General features: G+C 36.8%; 1 protein-coding gene across 3 annotated transcripts in view; it reads right to left on the bottom strand.

Annotated features, from left to right (window-relative positions):
* Positions 1-528: 528 nt before the first annotated feature.
* The window catches only part of OTOGL (otogelin like), a 181,243-nt gene continuing 160,115 nt past the window's right edge, over positions 529-21,656 (bottom strand). For all 3 annotated transcript variants that reach the window (XM_088836670.1, XM_055395155.2, XM_088836668.1), the window contains 7 exons: positions 15,556-15,619; positions 14,168-14,346; positions 13,497-13,601; positions 11,127-11,246; positions 9,710-9,755; positions 1,604-1,683; positions 529-729 (listed from right to left, as the gene is read on the bottom strand). In XM_088836670.1, coding sequence (XP_088692796.1) covers positions 529-729; positions 1,604-1,683; positions 9,710-9,755; positions 11,127-11,246; positions 13,497-13,601; positions 14,168-14,346; positions 15,556-15,619 — 795 coding nt within the window. The remainder of the gene's footprint in view (positions 730-1,603; positions 1,684-9,709; positions 9,756-11,126; positions 11,247-13,496; positions 13,602-14,167; positions 14,347-15,555; positions 15,620-21,656) is intronic.

Below are 21,656 nucleotides of genomic sequence, written 5' to 3'. Positions count from 1 at the left end.
CAATTATATCCTTAATATCCACTCAGAATTTAAATAATCTAAAATCCTATTGTTCTATGATCTGCCTCTAAGCACACCGCTCTTTATGACTATCCAAATTAAAATTGTCCCTATTAGCTGATTACATTTGCCAGAATAAACACTAGCAATAAAAGAGTATCTTAATTTTAATATCTATGGCAGACTTTTAAAAAACAAATAAAATTTGAGTGAAACTGAAAGAGTCCTGCAAAACAACTTTCTAATAGAAGAGAATATAATTTCATGTTGCAGTTATATACATAACAAAATTTCAGCTGAACACCTTAAGTTCATTTGATTCTGTAAAATAGACTATATCAATAAACCTAATTTTTCTTGGAAATTGTATAAATTTTTCAGCAAGTGTTAAACTGCCATATCCAATAGTCTGAAAAATACATATTATTATTAAACAGTATAAATCTGCCAGGTGTCTTAAAAAGAGCTGATAAAAGTTAACTCCATTTGACCTTATGATGTTGCACAGAGTCCTTGGAATCCAAGAGTTTAATTCCACTGGCATGTGCAGTCTATAGGTTCCTGGAGAGTGTGCAGGACTTCAGTGCCATTGCCCGAGCAATAGAGTGGCACAGTCAGATTGCGCACCCCGTTTTCACGACAACACTTACAGAATCTTAGGTGGCTCTCAATATTGATGTTATATATGGTAGCTGACGGGCATTTTCCATCACAAGATGCAACATTTATCTGTAAGGAGAGACAATAGGAAAAATGTCTTAAAACTTTTAAAACAGTGATATTGATTCCACTACGGTAGAGTCCCTTGGACTGCAAGGAGATCCAACCAGTCCATCCTAAGGGAAATCAGTCCTGAATATTCATTGGAAGGACTGATGCTGAAGCTGAAACTCCACCTGATGCAAAGAGTTGACTCATTGGAAAAGACCCTGATGCTGGGAGGGATTGGGGGTGGGAGGAGAAGGGGACGACAGAGGATGAGATGGCTGGATGGCATCACCGATTCGATGGACATGTGTTTGAGTAAGCTCCAGGAGTTGGTGATGGACAGGGAGGCCTGGCGTACTGCGGGCCATGGGGTTGCAAAGAGTTGGACACAACTGAGTGACTGAACTGAACTGAAGTTAGCAGCATATTGCTTGTCCAAGATGGCAATCTGACATAACTCAAAGTATGAAATGTGCACCCATAACTAGACAGATCTATGGAATGTATTCATCACAATCTAATGATTCTATTTAAGTTGTATTATACCACAACTAAGTAGACTACAGAATCAGATAGGTCTTATAAAAGTGGGCAAACTTAGACATAAGACTATTTTTGCTAATTAAAATTGCATACTTAAGACAATATGTGGTCAAGTATATATTAGATTTCCATCTCTCTGGGTTGAAATTATCATTCAGAACAGTTGATTATTTATGCCAAGAATAAATTCACACTTCTTCACAAACAGAATATTTCAATATTAGAATGTAGGAATAATCTCAAAGTTAAATATTTTAAGTGTTGGCACTTTGTTTGCTTACCAGTGCTGACACACATATACTTCTGGAAAGACACAGACCCTTTACATAATAAATTATATTTATCCACTTACAGAGCTTTGACTTATACAGTCCTGTTTCCTTATAATTGACTTAATAATCACTTTCTGGCATATTCTTTCTTCTCGTTTGCCTGATAAAATATAGAACGTATTTATTCATCCAAAGGTTCATGTCAAATTGTTTCTTAATTTAATTAAACGTATGAATATATTTATAATTGAAAACATATATTTATATGAAATATATTTCTATAACGAGATAGTTGAAATTTTACTCTTATGTAGTTTATGTTCAATATTTATTTTCAATTTCTAAATAGATTTTCTCACATACTTTCTAGCTTTATATTTATCTCTTTACCTTATTGTTTTAGAATAATTATTACAATCATAAATCAAACATATTCCACACATGGAGTAATGCTAACATCAATCTGTGTGTGCAGTGTATATTTTAATATTATATATAAAAAACCAACTATGTTATATATAGGTAAATATACAGGTACATAATTAAGGCATACATACATATATAAATCTCTTTTAAAATATAAAGTGATAGATTTAAGATCACTTTATCTTAATGGATATTAATGTAAAATTATGCATAAGTATAACTCAATTGTTACCAACCATGTTGAAATGTATGGATGACTCATACTTGATTTTATGGCTCTGAAATGATGTCACAATTTCTAATGAAAATGCCTTGCATTAAGTAATAATATATTATTATGCCTCTGTGTGCGTGATGGATTATCACTTGATAATACCCCCAATAATATATATTTAAAGCTGTATGATAGTGATGTAATCCCTGAATCAAGATGCAAAACAACCAAGGTTCTCATCTCACCCTGTTACTATCAAGAATTTGCTTTGTCACTTTAGGAAAGCCTTTAATCCATTCGGCTGAGTTTCCTTATTTGCAAAAGACTGGAGTTAGAGCTCCAAGCTTCAAATGAGTTTAGTCACAAAATCTTTATTTAAAATAAATGCTTGTATGAAATCCCAAGATGTGACGTATACAAAAGTTAAGCTACTCTGGTTGAAGTATAAATGGGTAGCAAGATTGCCTGAAATTAAGCTGTTCTTGTCATCCACGACCTTCAGTTGCTGTATTCAAAGGTTATGTCTGTTCTCTTCCTACTTGACTTCTCAGCAACATTTGTGTCAATCTATTAGTCTTTCCTCCTGGATACACTTTCTGTACTTGGCTCCAAGAGCACACTCTGGTTTTCCCCCAATCTCGCTATGTCTCCTCCTGTCTCCTATTTTTCCTTTTCATGCTGTTCATGGGGTTCTCAAGGCAAGAAAGATGAAGTAGTTTGCCATTCTTTTCTCCAGTGGACCATGTTTTGTCAGAGCTCTCCACCATGACCTGTTCATCTTCGGTGGCCCTACATGGCATGGTTCATAGTTGCATTGAGTTAGACAAGGCTGTGGTACATGTGATCAGTTAGTTAGTTTTCTATGACTGTGATTTTCATTCTGTCTGCCCTCTGATGGATGAGGATAAGAGGCTTGCGGAAGCTTCCTGATGGGAGGGGCTGTGGGGAAAACTAGGTCTTGCTCTGGTGGGCAAAGGCTATGCTCAATAAATCTTTAATCCAATTTTCTGCTGATGGGGTAATGGCAGTAATGGTGATTTCCTTCAAAAGCACTTATGCCAGCATGCTGCTGCTCCTAAGACTGCTGTAGTCAGTACCCTTGACCCTGCGGCAGGCCACTGTCAACCCACACCTCTGCTGGAGACTCCCAGGCACTCACAGGCAGGTCTGGCTCAGCCTCTCGTGAGTACACTGGTCCTTTGTCTTGGGTCCTACTGTGCACCATGGTTTGTTTGTGCCTTCCAAGAGTCTGTTTCCCTGGAGGTTCTCAGTCCTTTTGCCAGATCCTCAGGTTGGGAAATCTGTTGTGGGCACTACAACTTTTGCAACAGCGTGAGAACTTTTTTGGTAGGATTGTTCTCCAGTTTATGGGTCGTCTGCTCAGCAGCTCTATCATGGCACTAATGGCAACTGTCTCCAAGAGGGCTTTTGCCACAGGCAGTGTCTCCCAGGTCTGTTGAAACCAGAGCCCCCGTCCCTACAGCAGGCCATTGCTGAGCTGTGTCTCTGCGGGAGACACTCAAAGGCAGGTCAGGCTCAGGCTCTTGTGGGGATCACTGCTTCTTTCCCTCGGTCCTGGTGCACACAAGGAACTTCCTAAATGACCAGTGCAAAGAAATAGAGGAAAACAATAGAATGGGAAAGACTGGAGATCTCTTCAAGATAATCAGGGGTAGCAAGGGAGCATTTCAGGAAAAGGTGGGCACAGTAAAGGACACAAGCAATATGGACCTAACAGAAGCAGGAGATATTAAGAGGTGGCAAGAGGAGCTATACAAAAAAAGATCTTCACGACCCAGATAACCACAATGGTGTGATCACTCACCTAGAGCCAGACATCCTGGAATGCAAAGTTAAGTGTGCTTTAGGAAGCATCACTATGAACTAAGCTAGTGGAGGTGATGGAATGCCAGTTGATCTATTTCAAATCCTAAAAGATGATGCTGTGAAAGTGCTGCACTCAATGTGCCAGCAAATTTGGAAAACTCAGCAGTGGTCACAGGACTGGAACAGGTCAGTTTTCATTTCAGTCCCAAAGAAGGGCAATGCCAAAAAATGTTCAAACTACTGCACAATTGCACCCATTTCACATGCTAGCAAAGTTCTCCATGCCAGGCTTCAAGAGTATTGAACCGAGAACTTCCAGATGTACAAGCTGGATTTACAACAGACAGAGGAACCAGAGATCAAGTTGCCAACATCTGTTGGATCATCGAAAAAACAAGAGAATTCCAGAAAAACACATACTTCTGCATCATTGACTATGCTAAAGCCTTTGACTCTGTGGATAACAAAATTGGAAAATTCTTCAAGAAGTAGGAATACCAGATAACCTTACCTACCTGCTGCGAAACCTGTATGCAGGTCAGGAAGCACCAGCTAGACGCTAATATGAAACAATGGATGGTTCCAAATTGGGAAAGGAGTACATCAAGGCTGTATATTGATTGCCACCCTGTTTATTTAACTTACATCTGAGTACATCATGTGAAATGCCAGACTGGATGAAGCACAGACTGAAATCCAGATTGCTGGGAGAAATATCAAAATAACCTCAGATATGCAGATGACACCACCCTTATGGGAGAAAGCAAAGAGGAAAGAAAGAGCCTCATGATGAAGGTGAAAGAGGAGAATGAAAAAGCTGGCCTAAAATTCAACATTCAGAAAACTACGATCATGCCATCTGGTTCCGTCACTTCATGGCAAACAGATGGGGAAATAAGGGAAACCGTGTCAGACTTTATATTCTTGTGCTCCAAAATTACTGCAGATGGTGACTGTAGCCATGAAATTAAAACATGCTTGCTTTTTGGAAGAAAAGCTATGACAAACCTATACAGCATATTAAAAAGCAGAGACACTGCTGACAAATGGTGGTCTAGTCAAGGCTATGGTTTTTCCAGTAGTCATGTATGGATGTGAGAGTTGGACCATAGAGAAGGGCAAGCACCAAAGAATTGATGCTTTTGAACTGTGGTGTTAGAGAAAACTCTTGAGAGTCCCTTGGACAGCAAGAAGAGCAAACCAGTCCATCCTAAAGGAAATCAGTCCTGAATATTCATTGGAAGGACTGATGCTGGAGCTGAAGCTCCAAAACTTTGGCCACCTGATGTGAAGAGCCACCTCATTAGAAAAGACCCTAATGCTAGGAAAGATTGCAGGCAGGAGGAGAAGGGGATGGAAGTGGATGAGATGTATGTGGGATGGCATCACTGACTCAATGGACAAGCGTTTGAGCAAGCTCCAGGGGATGGTGAAGGACAGGGAAATCCAGCGTTCTGCAGTCCATGGGATTTCAAAGGGTCCAATATGACTGAGCAACTGAACAATAACAGTCTCTTAACACTTGGTCGTTCTCATTCGTGGACCTCCCAACTACAGCATGGCCTGAGACTCAGTGTTGGTGACAGAGGGCAAGCTGTTTCGTGTCTTATGATGTTTTCAAGCATTGGTTACTTCATTAACACTTTTATTGTCATACAAGTTTTAAAAGAAAGACGAGTCAAGAAAGAAACATTTTTAACTGACTGTGGCTCAGATCATGAACTCCTTATTGCGAAGTTCAGACTTAAATTGAAGAAAGTAGGGAAAACCACTAGACCATTCAGATATGACCTCAATCAAATTCCTTATGATTATACAGTGGAAGTGAGAAATAGATTTAAGGGACTAGATCTGATTGATAGAGTGCCTGATGAACTCTGGATGGAGGTTCGTGACATTGTACAGGAGACAGGGACCAAGACCATCCCCATGGAAAAGAAATGCAAAAGAGCGAAATGGCTGTCTGAGGAGGCCTTACAAATAGCTGTGAAAAGAAGAGAGGCGAAAAGCAAAGGAGAAAAGGAAAGATATAAGCATCTGAATGCAGAGTTCCAAAGAATAGCAAGGAGAGATAAGAAAGCCTTCCTCAGTGATCAATGCAAAGAAATAGAGGAAAACAACAGAATAGGAAAAACAAGAGCGCTCTTCAAGAAAATTAGAGATTCCAAGGGAACATTTCATGCAAAGATGGGCTCGATAAAGGACAGAAATGGTATGGACCTAACAGAAGCAGAAGATATTAAAAAGAGGTGGCAGGAATACACAGAAGAACTGTACAAAAAAGATCTTCACGACCAAGATAGTCACGATAACGTGATCACTGACCTAGAGCCAGACATCTTGGAATGTGAAGTCAAGTGGGCCTTAGAAAGCATCACTACGAACAAAGCTAGTGGAGGTGATGGAATTCCAGTTGAGCTATTTCAAGTCTTGAAAGATGATGCTGTGAAAGTGCTGCACTCAATATGCCAGCAGATTTGGAAAACTCAGCAGTGGCCACAGACTGGAAGAGGTCAGTCTTCATTCCAATCCCAAAGAAAGGCAATGCCAAAGAATGCTCAAACTACCGCACAATTGCACTCATCTCACACGCTAGTAAAGTCATGCTCAAAATTCTACAAGCCAGGCTTCAGCAGTATATAAACCGTGAACTCCCAGATGTTCAAGCAGGTTTTAGAAAAGGCAGAGGCACCAGAGATCAAATTGCCAACATCCGCTGGATCATGGAGAAAGCAAGAGAGTTTCAGAAAAACATCTATTTCTGCTTTATTGACTATGCCAAAGCCTTTGACTGTGTGGATCACAATAAACTGTGGAACATTCTGAAAGAGATGGGAATCCCAGACCACCTGACCTGCCTCTTGAGAAACCTGTATGCAGGTCAGGAAGCAACTGTTAGAACTGGACATGGAACAACAGACTGGTTCCAAATAGGAAAAGGTGTACGTCAAGGTTGTATATTGTCACCTTGCTTATTTAACTTATATGCAGAGTACATCATGAGGAACGCTGGGCTGGAAGAAGCACAAGCTGGAATCAAGATTGCCGGGAGAAATATCAATAACCTCAGATATGCAGATGACACTACCCTTATGGCAGAAAGTGAAGAGGAACTCAAAAGCCTCTTGATGAAAGTGAAAGAGGAGAGTGAAAATGTTGGCTTGAAGCTCAACATTCAGAAAACAAAGATCATGGCATCTGGTCCCATCACTTCATGGGAAATAGATGGAAAAACAGTGGAAACAGTGTCAGACTTTATTTTTTTGGGCTCCAAAATCACTACAGATGCTGATTGCAGCCATGAAATTAAAAGACACTTGCTCCTTGGAAGGAAAGTTATGACCAACCTTGATAGTATATTAAAAAGCAGAGACATTACTTTGCCAACCAAGGTCCGTCTAGTCAAGGCAATGGTTTTTCCCGTGGTCATGTATGGATGTGAGAGTTGGACTGTGAAGAAGGCTGACCGCCGAAGAATCGATGCTTTTGAACTGTGGTGTTGGAGAAGACTCTTGAGAGTCCCTTATACTGCAAGGAGATCCAACCAGTCCATTCTGGAGGAGATCAATCCTGGATGTTCATTGGAGGGACTGATACTAAAGCTGAAACTGCAATACTTTGGCCACCTCATGCGACGAGTTGACTCACTGGAAAAGACTCTGATGCCGGGAAAAGTTGGGGGCGGGAGGAGAAGGGGACGACGGAGAATGAGATGGCTGGATGGCATCACGGACTCTGTGGACATGAGTTTGAGTGAACTCCGGGAGTTGGTGATGGACAGGGAGGCCTGGCGTGCTGTGATTCATGGGGTCGCGGAGAGTCGGACACGACTGAGCGACTGAACTGAACTGAACTGAACTGAACAAGTCCTTATCCTCTTCTATCACTTTAACCCCTGTGCTATGACTGCACTTGGCCACTTCCTCCACTTTGAACACTCTTCACTCTTCCCGGCTGGCTCCCAAGGATATTCAGTCTCTGCTCAAGTGACACCTCATCAGCGAGGCACTCTCTAATCACCCACTTAAATGAACTACCCAATTCCCTTCCCTCTCCATCCCCTGTATTCTGCACTGTTGTTCTTTATACCATTCGCCAGTACCTGACGTAATGGTGTATGTTTACTAGTTACCGTTTCCTCCCCGTCTTGATAACATGCACTATGCAGGCAGAGGTTGTTTCATCCTCTATCATCGTCCCAGTACCTAAAAGCATGTCTGCTACATGAGAGGCACTCAACAAACATTTGTTTATGTTCATTCATTCACTAAATGAAACTGAGACATCCTAGTTGACTGAATTTGTTTGTGCCAAGAGCCATTTTCTATTCATTCCTCAGTGTCTTTATAATTGTAACACATGTTGTTTAGCATAGTACCTGTGATAATAGCCAATGTCTGCAGTCTTTCTGATAAAGCCTGGTCACCCAAAAGCAAAGACTACAGACAGGGGTTCTCCAATGCCAAAGCAGAAACTGCTTCACAGGTTCTTACACATCAGATTAGAGAAAACGAGGCAGCTTGTTACTATTCTGCAACTTCAAGGAGCTGGGCCAAACTGAACAATCCTGTGGCCAGGCACTGGAGAGACTTAAGTCTGTCACTGATTACGACTGTAATCTACTCTTCTGAACCTTCATGTCCTCAACTGTAAGGGAAATCAGACCTATTTCCCACATACTCCCAGAACTGTGGTGAAGACCGGTTGCAGTGTTATCTGCAATGGGCTTAATAGAGTGTTGGCGTGTGGCTGACAATCAATAGTAGTAATATGGTCAGTCAAACAGATACTCCCTGTCTGCCCTCAGATAACATAAATGCACTCACTTCTCTAATAATAAACATGGGGTTATGGAATTCTTGTGACTAAGAATCTAATGCTACACAATGGCATTATTAACCTGAATCGTGTTGAAGTCTTTTTCCCAAAAGCTTCTCTAAACAATATTAAAATTACTGTTTATGCCAAATTTTCTAACACTTCTATTTTTATCTTGACACAAACTCATGAGTAATTGAAAAATAAATTCATCAGCATACAAATAAAAATTGCACAAATACTGCTCTATTCTATTTCATCTGTAACATGATCTTTAATGTCTTTATCATCTTTTATCACTTTCATCCCTGTGCTATGACTGCACTGTGCCATTTCCTCTACTCTGAACACTCTTCAAAGGGTGTTAGAGAGCACTGTGAAATAAACCCTATAATTCAAATAAATATGAATGTATGTATAAATATGTTTATGCATATTATTTAAATATAACTCACTAAATTGGTATTTCTCAAATGTATTAATTATACAGAACCATAGATTTGTTCAAATAGGTTTGGAAAATATCATACTCTCATACTTATTTGAGTCTCATAACAATTTTGTATAGTTTAGAGCACATTTGACCATAGAGTACTTTTTAAACTTAAACCCTACTGAAATTCTGTGCAATACCTTTTGAGAAATTCAGCAAGAAAGACATTTCTAATGTTTAAATTAAATTTAGATTAAAATTTACCTAAATTAAAAACTGTATTTATGCTCCAGAAGATAAAGACTAAATTACAAAATAATCAATCACTTGCTATAAAAACATTTAAATAATATACATTTAAAAATACATTTCCCTCATTGCAACGTAAGAAGTGAATCTTATGAGAAAAATCATAACCATAACAATTAAAACTAATCAAATTAATGTATATAATTTGTCTTCACTTACAGATCCTGCAACAGCCTTCATTATAAAGCTTCACAATCCCTTCATTCTAGGATGAGAGAAGGAATAGTGTTATAACTCAATGTTTGTTCATTTCCCCCTAGATTAGAAATAGAAAACTAACTTATCAATGTATTTACTAAATATCACAAAGACTGTTATAGAAAAAGGATTGAAACAACTATATCTAATAACAATTTTTATTTTTAAAATTAAGAGCAGATATTTTAAAATTGTTATTTCTTCATAAGTAATATGAAAAAGAGTGCAAAAAATTAAATTACTTAAAATAACACATTTAAAATGCAAAACAGATTTTCTTACCAAGTCGAGAGGTACTCTAAACAGAGATCATTGTGTTTTTTAGCGTTTTTGAAATAAAATACTTTTTGAGACTAGACTGAGTTCCTGAATCTAACTGAATGTTAAAATGATATCTCTTTTTCTCTAATATTTTATTATTTTAAACAAATCTATTTCTGACATTCTACATCTGAATGTCTCTTTCCAAAGGCTAAATTAAGAAAATTTCATTGATTATCTTTTGGAATTCTTACCATAATTGCCTGATTGCTTTTAGTAACTTGCTAATTATAATTCAAATAAAAGAATAATTTATTCTATAAAAATGGATTTGTGAAATAAGATGATGCCTAAGATTCTTTAAAGAGCTAAAATTCTATTACCTTGGTACATATCGTATTTTGTTATTCAGCCAGCTAATCATCATCACTAAAAGGGCACATGTTGGAAAAAAAATCAGTGAAATCATGCTATCTCTTTACAATGAAAGAAAAATATTGCTTCACACAACAGAATAAAGTTTACTCTTCTTTAGGGATTATTATTTCCTAAATCAGGGTACAAAGAATCTTTTTAAAAAGCTATATGACTTTCAAAAATCTACTGTCACAGCGGGCTCTTCTCTGGGAGAATAAGGAGTTGGAAGGGCAAAACTGAAGGATCAGCTATGCTCCAGCATAAACCGAGCTTCACAGTGGCCCGTGCTCAGAGAGACTAGAACAAAGTTCACTTGGGCCAGCATGCATTGAAAAGCAAATGACATCCAAAGTCTGCTCTGGGTTTAAGAAAGAGAAACTTGACCAAGTTCAGATCAATTAGTTTGTTAATCCATATTGAAAGAGAGGCTAAACCAGCTAATCAAAAGATTTTTCAATAATCCTTTGGTCTGCATATTAAAAACCCAGAGATAGTATCATGTCCATTCAGGGAGAGTCAAAATTATTTAGAGTGCCATATACAGCTCAGACTGCCAAACAGGAAATATAATCAAGCTTTTATGTATATATGAACATAAAACATTTACCAAAATAAAAAAAAAACCTTGGAAAACATATTAACATGCATTTTTAAAATTATATTTAATGCTAAATTTTCTTGGCTATAACAAAGTACAGACCATTTTGCATTCAGTCTCATTAAAAGGTGGACAGACCATACTGTAGTTAAGAATCATTGCCCCTTCGTCAGTCTTAACACATTCAAATGTTGTACAATTATAGTGCCAGGTGCTCCCCTCCTAAAAATAAAAGAGAAAGATTCTGTTTGCTTATTAAAATCTGCCATATTTCATACATAGAATGTTTCCTATCTTATTGAATCAAAAGTCAGGTCGAGATTTAGAGAGCTTCTTGTGACATAAAATGTCTGTCTGGAACTGTACCTAAACTTATCTAAAGTGATTAAAAATACATGTATGTGGCAAGTGGATGGTTGGGTTTGGTTTCATGCTAGAACTGAGACGTAAATGTGGTACAAAACAATAGAGAGGAAAGGAGCCACTCAGCATCTTTTTCTGCTACAAAATTAATTATCTAATTTGGCCAAGTGTCAAAGGTCTTGCTCTAATATTCCCTCACTAATTATAAAACAACAAATCATATTAGTTAGTATGACTCCTCACTTAAGGCTTGTTTGTTTTTTCTTCTACTCCCTTATCAACAAAAAATTTAAAAGTCTTTGTATGATAGTGATTATTCACCTATAGTTCTAGTTTTCTATACCTTCTGGTTATTTTAAAATGTATCCCTATTCTTTAACAAATTTTTAAGATAGTAACTCTTTATTTCACTCCTGATTTCAGAATTCCTATTTACAAATAAAATCAGCTGAAACTAATTATAATATAACTATTAGGCTGTAATTGTTAATCTATATATTTTTTATAACCCAAATTTTAAAATGTTAATCAAACTCTGACTTGAAGATTCCTTGTGGACAAGCAAAAATTCTGACAAGCTTCCTTTTCTGTAGATTCTATTTTAATTCATAAATGTCTTCAGGTCCTCTATGGACCTCAGCTGGAAAAGATCTACAAGTCCAGCTCTAAAAGACGATAAAACACTCTAAATCAAATATTAATTCTAATATTCAATTCAAATAGTATGTTCTAATTTATATGGAATCCAAAATTAGTTGTTCCATAGGAATTAGATTTCTAGATAGATAAACCTTATCTTTGAAAGAGCCAAGAGTTATTATAACAATCTTGATGAATAGTTGCCTATATTACTTGCATTCACTATAAATATTCTAAACATAATTTAATCTTTTATTTAAATATCAGGGTTATCACTGTGAATACTGATTATATACACCAATAGTTCCTGGATTATTGACACCTATAGAGTTTATGTTGCTCTTTACTAAAATTCCCACATAAATATATATTTTCAAGTAACCTCTGATTCATATTTTTTCACTGATACCTGTCTCCTCATCATTTTTATAAGCTTGCTTTTCCAAGATTCCCTCTTTAAAAAATATAATATGAAGCAGAAATATTGCTATGATTAAACAGATAAATATTGCTATGATTAAACAGATGAATAATATCAACATTATTTAAATCAATAACACTATTTTCACATAACTATAAAACAAATGGACAACATGCATATGTTATAAAATAAGATAATTGCTAACTTTTCTTACTTAGTAAAATGCACAGGATTGGAGAAATCTATTTTTCTTTTGGGTATATAGCTAATTCCATGTAATTAAGAATACCATAAATAAGACCTCCATATAAACTATTAATGGAAAAAACTTAAGAGTAGCAATAATAAATTGGAACTATCCTCAGGTAATGCAAATTATAATCAGAATTTGTGACCCTCCTAAATCTGATGACATCACTAATAACTGTACTAAAATTACATTGTGCCCTTCTTCTGTTCTAAAAATGAGAAAGAGTAGGTAAGTCTGCAAACCTCCACAGAGTTATTATGAGATAATGGAAGAATTCTGAATAATTATTATATTGTGGAAAGATGTGATACAGCATTCATTACTCTTGAAATCTTCTTTAAAAAATTTTCAAATATCTTAAATCTTTTCTTATATTTACCTACTGAAATCTTCAATACCTGAAATAATAAAGTACTAACATCTTGAGTTTCAGACTTTTGTTAAAATGCTTCATTTCAAATGAGTGAATAAAATACCACTCTTTTCCTTTGTTCTAATTACTAGAAATCAACATTTCTCAAAGCTCATTCCTAACATTTGGGGAAAAGTAAGGATCTCTGATCAAATAGGTTTGAGAAACCAGTTAAATATGCTCCTTCGCAAAAGGAATCATGGACTTTAAACGGTTAACTATGTCTTGTGTGTTGCAAGTGTGCTTTACCTGGGTGTGCTTATTGTATGTAGAGTACTGTGCGTGTGAGAGGGAGATTTTTCAAATTTATGTGAACAACTTATTCAGAAAATAGCACAGAGAGCCACCCTCCAGAGAAATACATTTTAGGGAAGAAGTAATTCATACCTCATATATAACTGTTGTTCCATTTGCCATTTGAAATTTGCAGGATACATTTTTGCAGGTACCACAACAATCATAATCACTTGGAGATGGCGTATATACCTGGTGCTGTGCATAGTAATAATAATTTGAATTAGCCAACAACAGTACTGATATTTTTAATGGATTAGCTCTGACAGTGCCTCCCAATATAACATATACTCTCAGGGGGAGGGTCAAGAGGAACAGGGCATATGCACACGGTGGCTGATTCACGTTGATGTGTGGCAGAAACCAACACATCATTGTAAAGTGATTATCCTCCAATGAAAAATAAACTTAAAAATTATGCTCTCTTAGAATATCTGTAAGCATTTCTAAGGTTGAATTTGAGGCAATCAAATAACTTTATATAGCTGTATTAGAGGTGAAGTAGTTGTTAACAGCCAGGATTCATCAAGCAGATGTAAACAGCTCAGGTCAAACAAGCTGTATAGAAAATAAGACTCCCGAAATCCAAGGTTATACACAGGAAAAGGATACTGTATTATATAGATACATTACAAATTAATAATTATTAAAGCACTATTCAAGTGTATATTTTAAAATTATAGAGTATTTACTTGTTCAAATTCTACAGCTGCCATTTTAAGATTAATTGACTTGTACCAGAATGACTTAGAAAAAATACTTACAATATCACATTCTTTTGAACAATTCACCATTGTAAAGTTCAAAGTGTGGAAGCCTGTATGGTTATCTTTTTCTTCAAGACACTCTACCATGTAACAAAAATCCCCTTCCAAATACTTTATCATAGATTGGCCAGGATTCAATACTGATATTTCTTGAAATACACACACATCATCCTTTTCTAAGAAAAGATTAAAAAGTCAACAAAAAGTACAATATTCAGGTTTTTTTATTAATCAACCAATAGAACTTTTATTTAAGACTATGTTTTTATTGTGATTTACAATTTTTTAAAAACCAAGAAAGATCTTTAACTTTATATATTGTTAATAGTTCGAGTTCCCTTAATAATGAATGTGACATTTATTCCTTAACATACAGTAAGAAATTATATATAAACTCAACTACTGTTTACTGTTTGAACTTTGTCTAAAACCTATAATATATAGCAGGTTCTAGAATTTTAACTTAAAGTAATCATCAAGCTACTTGCTGTCCCCTTTTCTGGAAACATAACATGACAATTTGAGGGAATGGATATAAATGAAGGCAAAATATAAATGATAACAGTAGGCCTCTTCATGAAGGTATTGTGTAACATTTCATATTTGTTATTTTGAGAGAAAAATTTTCAATTTTATTGTGCTGCAAAATATATAATTATATAAGTCATCTTTTACAATGAAGGTAGCTGATACACTGTGCTGTCACATCTTTGAAAGTAGCTTTAGGTAAGCTAGTATAGTAATGTAGAACTCAGCTCAGAAACTCTTTGTGCCTTGCCAATGCTGGATTTAACTCTTCTCTCATATAAAAATACCAGAGTTTCAAGATATTGAACAACTGTTTTATTTTTTATTAACCTACTTAATATGAAGATTTGTTATTTAATAGAAAATCAACCTTATGCCATACAATGTTAACATCAATAATAATAAAAGAGTGAACAAAAATCTCTCACTTTTAGATAATATCTATTTTTAAATTAAATTATATACACAAAAAAGAACCCTGGCGTCAACTTCAAACTCTGTGAAGCCTCTGAAAAAAGAATCATTTTTATGCCTTGTTATGAAGTTTCTGAGCGACTTCACTTATGAAGTTTCTCAGAACATTTAGGAATATTACACAAGAGGAAATTTAAAAATAAAAAGTACACTTTTTATACTCAAAAACTGGCAAATGGCTTAAAATGTGTAATATGTCTCAAAAATAATTTTTAATTTTTAAAGGTAAAAATTTAATTTTTATTTTTAAAATGGAAATTAATTTAATGTTTAAAATGAAAATTAATTTTAATTCTTAAACAGTAAATTAATTTAATTTTTAATAGTTAATAACATATACAAATAATATTATTATCATTTAAAAGTTTCAAAGATATAGTTACCACATAGATACTGTACACATCCACAATCACTCTGAAAGTTGTAGTCTATTGCAGTAAATTCTCCCTATTAGAAAAATATTATTATTATATGATTTACCAACCTAGTTTATTGTATTACCATTGAAAAAAATACGCAATATAACATCTAATAAGTATCTTACCCCACAACCACATAGCAACTCATAGTAAATATTTGATAGGGAACAAGCTTTGATTAACCCAGCAGTCATTTAATTAGTAGCCTAAGGAAAAAACTCACAATGAGCAACATGATCATAGACCACACAGTCTGTCTAAATTTTAATTTTCTTATCTATTAAATGAGTGAAGATGGATAAGATGATCTTTATGGATTGCCCTAACTTTATACCGTTTGACTCCGAGCTTCTAGTGGGCAATTCAAGATAAAGAGAATGCTTGCTAATCCTAGAAACTTCTCTTGAGGAAAATGTTCTTGATCTGCTCTATAGAGGTGGTCGAGAACTCTGATGAATGCACAGAGCAATGCTGCAATGGCATATAAAACAAGGGCAGAAGAGTGAACGATCAATAACACAGGCTCAGGAACAATACCGCCTTTCTGCCCATCTTGCTCCGCTACTTACTAGCTGTGTGATCTAGGGCAGGTTACTTAACCAGTCTGCTCCTCACCTTCCTCAGTTACAAAATGCCTCTTAGAACTGTTGAAAGAAACAAATGGGTCAATATATATAAGGGCTTCAAATAAGCTGATGTACAGAAAGTGCTATAATCTTTCTCTCTCTCTCGCTCTGCTCTGCTCTGCTCTCTGGTCAGCTGTGTGTGACTCTTTGCAACCCCATGGACTATAGCCCGCCAGGCTCCTCTGTCCATGACATTGTCCAGGCAAGATAGTAAGTAAGTTGCTGTAACAACCAATGCTTAAACTTTTCTTTACTAGGAAAATTGTATTGGTTCTTCTCAAGTAGGACTCAGGCCTAAAGTTTCAAGAATTGTATTTTAAACATCAACTTTTCCTGGGTATCTTTAATTTTCATATGACAGTAATAAACACTAATTTGATTACAAAATTATTACAAAATATAATTCAGATAAATTCATAGTAATATATAAAAGGCACTTCCTCCATAATTAGTAATATTCTACTTTTTATAATGCTTTATGGGTTGCAAAGTAATTTCATAAACATTAATACATTTGATGCTTTATGACATTTAGTCATTATACAATTCCAGTGGGACTGGACATAAAATATTAGAAATATAGAGTTAAAAATAGTAATAAATCAAACTCTCCCAGTGCATAAACTATTCCAAAAGATTAGATAAGGAAGTAGGCTCTCATTAACTCTTTTAAGTCACTTACCTGTTTTTCAATAGTTAGAGCCACGATGCCCACAGTGTCCTCTCAAGCTTAGGCTTAAATCTTCTCATCTTCCTTCCTAACTTGTTTCTTCTGAGATCTTACTAATGGATTTAGTTACACTTTTATTCTCATAAGTACCCAATGTCAATCCGAGGAAATAGCTCCTTGATTGTTCTACCCATACTTAATATTAATCAAATATGATGGTATTTTTTTTTATTCTTAAGCAAGCATCCCTCCCCTTTACAGTCAGTAGCAAAATCACCTCAAGATGTTTCTACTTTTTAGCTATTACGAATAGTGCTGCTATGAACATTCAGGCTTTGCGGGGACGTATGTTTTCATTACTCATGGATATATACCTAACCAGAGATCAAGTTGCCAACATCCGCTGGATCATGGAGAAAGCAAGAGAGTTTCAGAAAAACATCTATTTCTGCTTCATTGACTATGCCAAAGCCTTTGACTGTGTGGATCACAATAAACTGTGGAACATTCTGAAAGAGATGGGAATACCAGACCATCTGACCTGCCTCTTGAGAAACCTGTATGCAGGTCAGGAAGCAACAGTTAGAACTGGACATGGAACAACAGACTGGTTCCAAATAGGAAAAGGTGTACGTCAAGGTTGTATATTTTCACCCTGCTTGTTTAACTTATAGGCAGAGTACATCATGAGGAACGCTGGGCTAGAAGAAGCACAAGCTGGAATCAAGATTGCCGGGAGAAATATCAATAACCTCAGATATGCAGATGACACCACCCTCATGGCAGAAAGTGAAGAGGAACTCAAAAGCCTCTTGATGAAAGTGAAAGAGGAGAGTGAAAAGTTTGGCTTAAAGCTCAACATTCAGAAAACGAAGATCATGGCATCTGGTCCCATCACTTCATGGGAAATAGATGGAAAAACAGTGGAAACAGTGTCAGACTTTATTTTGGGGGGCTCCAAAATCACTGCAGATGCTGATTGCAGCCATGAAATTAAAAGACGCTTACTCCTTGGAAGGAAAGTTATGACCAACCTAGATAGCATATTAAAAAGCAGGGGCATCACTTTGCCAACCAAGGTCCGTCTAGTCAAGGCTATGGTTTTTCCCGTGGTCATGTATGGATGTGAGAGTTGGACTGTGAAGAAAGCTGAGCGCTGAAGAATTGATGCTTTTGAACTGTGGTGCTGGAGAAGACTCTTGGAGTCCCTTGGACTGCAAGGAGATCCAACCAGTCCATTCTACAGGAGATCAATCCTGGGTGTTCATTGGAAGGACTGATGCTAAAGCTGAAACTCCAATACTTTGGCCACCTCATGCGACGAGTTGACTCACTGGAAAAGACTCTGATGCTGGGAGGGATTGCGGGTGGGAGGAGAAGGGGACGACAGAGAATGAGATGGCTGGATGGCATCACCGACTAGATGGACATGAGTTTGAGTGAACTCCAGGAGTTGGTGATGGACAGGCAGGCCTGGCGTTCTGTGATTCATGGGGTCGCAAAGAGTCGGACACGACTGAGCGACTGAACTGAACTGAACTGAACTGATGTTGACTATATATTTAACCTTTTGAGTAATTACCAGGCTGTCTTCCATAGCAGCTAGTTTTGTATTCCCACAGCAGAGCATGAGGGTTCCAATTTCTCCACATCCTTGCGAACATGTATTAATACCTGTCATTTCAGTGAGTGTGAAGTGATCTCTCACTGTAGTTCGGATTTGCATTTTAAAAAGTGAAAGGGTTAGTGACTCAGTCAAGTCTGACTCTTTGCGACTCAATGGACTGAACTGCAAGCCTCCTCTGTCCAAGGAATTCTCCAGGCAAGAATACTGGAGTGGGTAGCCACCCCCTTCTCCAAGGGATCTTTCTGACTCAGGTATCAAATTCGGTCCACATTACAGGCAGATTCTTTACCATCTGAGTTACTAACTAATAGCTAATGATGTTAAGGAACTCTTCAAGTGCTATTGTCCACTGTATATTTTATTTGGACAAATGTCTGGTTACAGCCATAAAATGGAATATTATTTAAGAGTAAAAAAGAAAATGAAGTACTGATACATGCTACAACACAGATGTATCTTGACAACCTTATGCTAAGTGAAAGGAATCACAAAAGACCACATCTTATAAGATTTCATATACATGAAATATTAAGAATAAGAAAATCTATAGAGATAGTATACTGTGATTTCCTAGATTGAGGGAGTTTTGAGAGACACAAGTAACTCCTAAGAGGTACAGAGTTTCTTAGGGCAGAGGATCAATTTTCTAAAATTGATTATGCGGATGGTTGCACAATCTGTAAGCAAAATAAAAACCATTTAATTTCACACTCCAAATGGCTGAATTGTATGGTACGTGAATTACATTTCAATAAAGCTGTTACTAAAAAAATATATTATTAAATATTTGTTTCAGTGTCTAAGACAATGTACTTTTTGAAAAAACACTGTGGACTGTAGCCTGCCAGGCTCCTTTGTCCATGGGATTCTCTAGGCGAGAATACTGGAGTGGGTTGCCATTTCCTTCTCCAGGGGATCTTCCCGACCCAGGAGTTGAACAGGGGTCTCCTGAATTGAAGGCAGATTCTTTATTGGCTGAGCTATGAGGGAAGCCCAAACATGTCTTCTTTGATAAGGCCAAAAATATATTATCTTTCTCAAGTCTTAGAGGCATTTCATAGAGGTAAATATTTAAAGGGAAAAAAAAAGACTTGCAAAGTGTCATATCCAATGGTTATCCATATACTAAGTGTCCATCAAAAATAGTTAAAAAGTGATACCAGAGTTATCATTATTGTTAAGTTAAATTTTTGTAATTCCTAGAAGATTTGCATGTTCATAGATAACTCCTAAGAAGGTACAGACAGCTAGTTACCTATTTATACCTCCTCCTCCTCTGAAACAAATGCATTGTTAGTACACTTTCTTAAAGAATCACTGGGAACACTTTCAATACTGAGATAATATATGTTTAATATTGTGTTTCATTTTAGACCAGTGAACTTGTGTAGATATAAGACTGGTAGATTCAGACACCAATGGAAAAAATAACATTGTGTGATCACTTACCAAGAACCAGACATCCTGGAATGTGAAGTCAGATGGGCCTTAGGAAGCATCACTATGAACAAAGCTAGTGGAGGCGATGGAATTCCAGCTGAGCTATTTCAAATCCTGAAAGATGATTCTGGGAAAGTGCTGCACTCAATATGCCAGCAAATTTGGAAAACTCAGCAGTGGCCAAAGGATTGGAAAAGGTCAGTCTTCATTCCAATCCCAAAGAAAGGCAATGCCAAAGAATGCTCAAACTACCACACAACTGCATTCACCTCACATGCTAGCAAAGTAATGCTCAAAATTCACCACACTAGGCTTCAACAGTACAAGAACTGTGAACTTCCAGATATTCAAGCTGGATTTAGAAAAGGCAGAGGAACCAGAGATCAAATTGTCAACATCTGTTGGATCATCAAAAAAGCAAGGGAGTTCCAGAAAAACATCTGCTTTTGTTTTACTGACTACGCCAAAGCCTTTGATTGTGTGGTTCACAACAAACTGGAAAATTTTTAAAGAGATGGGAATACCAGACCACCTTACCTGCCTCCTGAGAAATCTGTATGCAGGTCAAGAAGCAACAGTTAGAATTAGACATGGAACAACAGATTGGTTCCAAATAGGAAAAGAGTACATCAAGGCTGTATATTGTCACCCTGCTTATTTAACTTATATGCAGAGTACATCATGAGAAACGCTGGGCTGGAAGAAGCACAAGCTGGAATCAAGATTGCTGGGAGAAATATCAATAACCTCAGATATGCCGATGACACCACATTTACGGCAGAAAGTGAAGAGGAACTTAAGAGCCTCTTGATGAAAGTGAAAGAGGAGAGTGAAAAAGTTGGCTTAAAGCTCAACATTCAGAAAACTAAGATCATGGCATCTGGTCTCATCACTTTGTGGCAAATAGATGGGGAATCAAGGAAAAGAGTAGCAGACTTTATTCTGGGGGGCTCCAAAGTCACTGCAGATGCTGACTGCAGCCATGAAATTAAAAGACGCTTGCACCTTAGAAGTGTAATGACCAAGCTAGACAGCATAGTAAGAAGCAGAGACATTACTTAGCCAACAAATGTCCATCTAGTCAGAGCTATGGTTTTTCCAGTAGTCATGTATGGATGTGAGAGTTGGACTATAAAGAAAGCTTAGTTCTGAAGAATTGATGCTCTTGAACTGTGGTGTTGGAGAAGACTCTTGAGAGTCCCTTGGACTGCAAGGAGATCCCACCAGTCCATTCTAAAGGAAGTCGATCCTGGGTGTTCATTGGAAAGACTGATGCTGAAGCTGAAACCCCAATACTTTGGCTACCTGATGCGAAGAGCTGACTCAGTGGAAAAGATCCTGATCCTGGGAAAGATTGAAGGTGGGAGAGAAGGGGAAGATGGATGATGAGACTGTTGGATGGCATCACTGACTCGGACATGAGTTTGAGTAAGCTCCGGGAGTTGGTAATGGACAGGGAAGCCTGGCATGCTGTAGTCCATGGGGTGGCAAAGAGTCGGACACAACTGAGCGACTAAACTGAACTGAACTTCCTATCTCTAGCAAAATATAAAATGTTGACTGCTCCGTATATCAAAGCAGATTTCTTTTAATTTACTTAAAGAGAATAATTCCATTTACTCTGAGAAGAAATCACAAATGAAAGAAATAAAGGAAAAAAAATTGATTTATATTATATTAAAATTTGGTCAAAATATGTGCT

This window comes from Moschus berezovskii, chromosome 6 (assembly GCF_049115385.1).
Source record: "Moschus berezovskii isolate FMDL1 chromosome 6, NW_MosBer_1.0, whole genome shotgun sequence".
NCBI lineage: Eukaryota > Metazoa > Chordata > Mammalia > Artiodactyla > Moschidae > Moschus > Moschus berezovskii.
The sequence above is the reverse complement of the archived record's forward strand: the minus strand, read 5'-3'. Positions and strand labels throughout refer to the sequence as shown.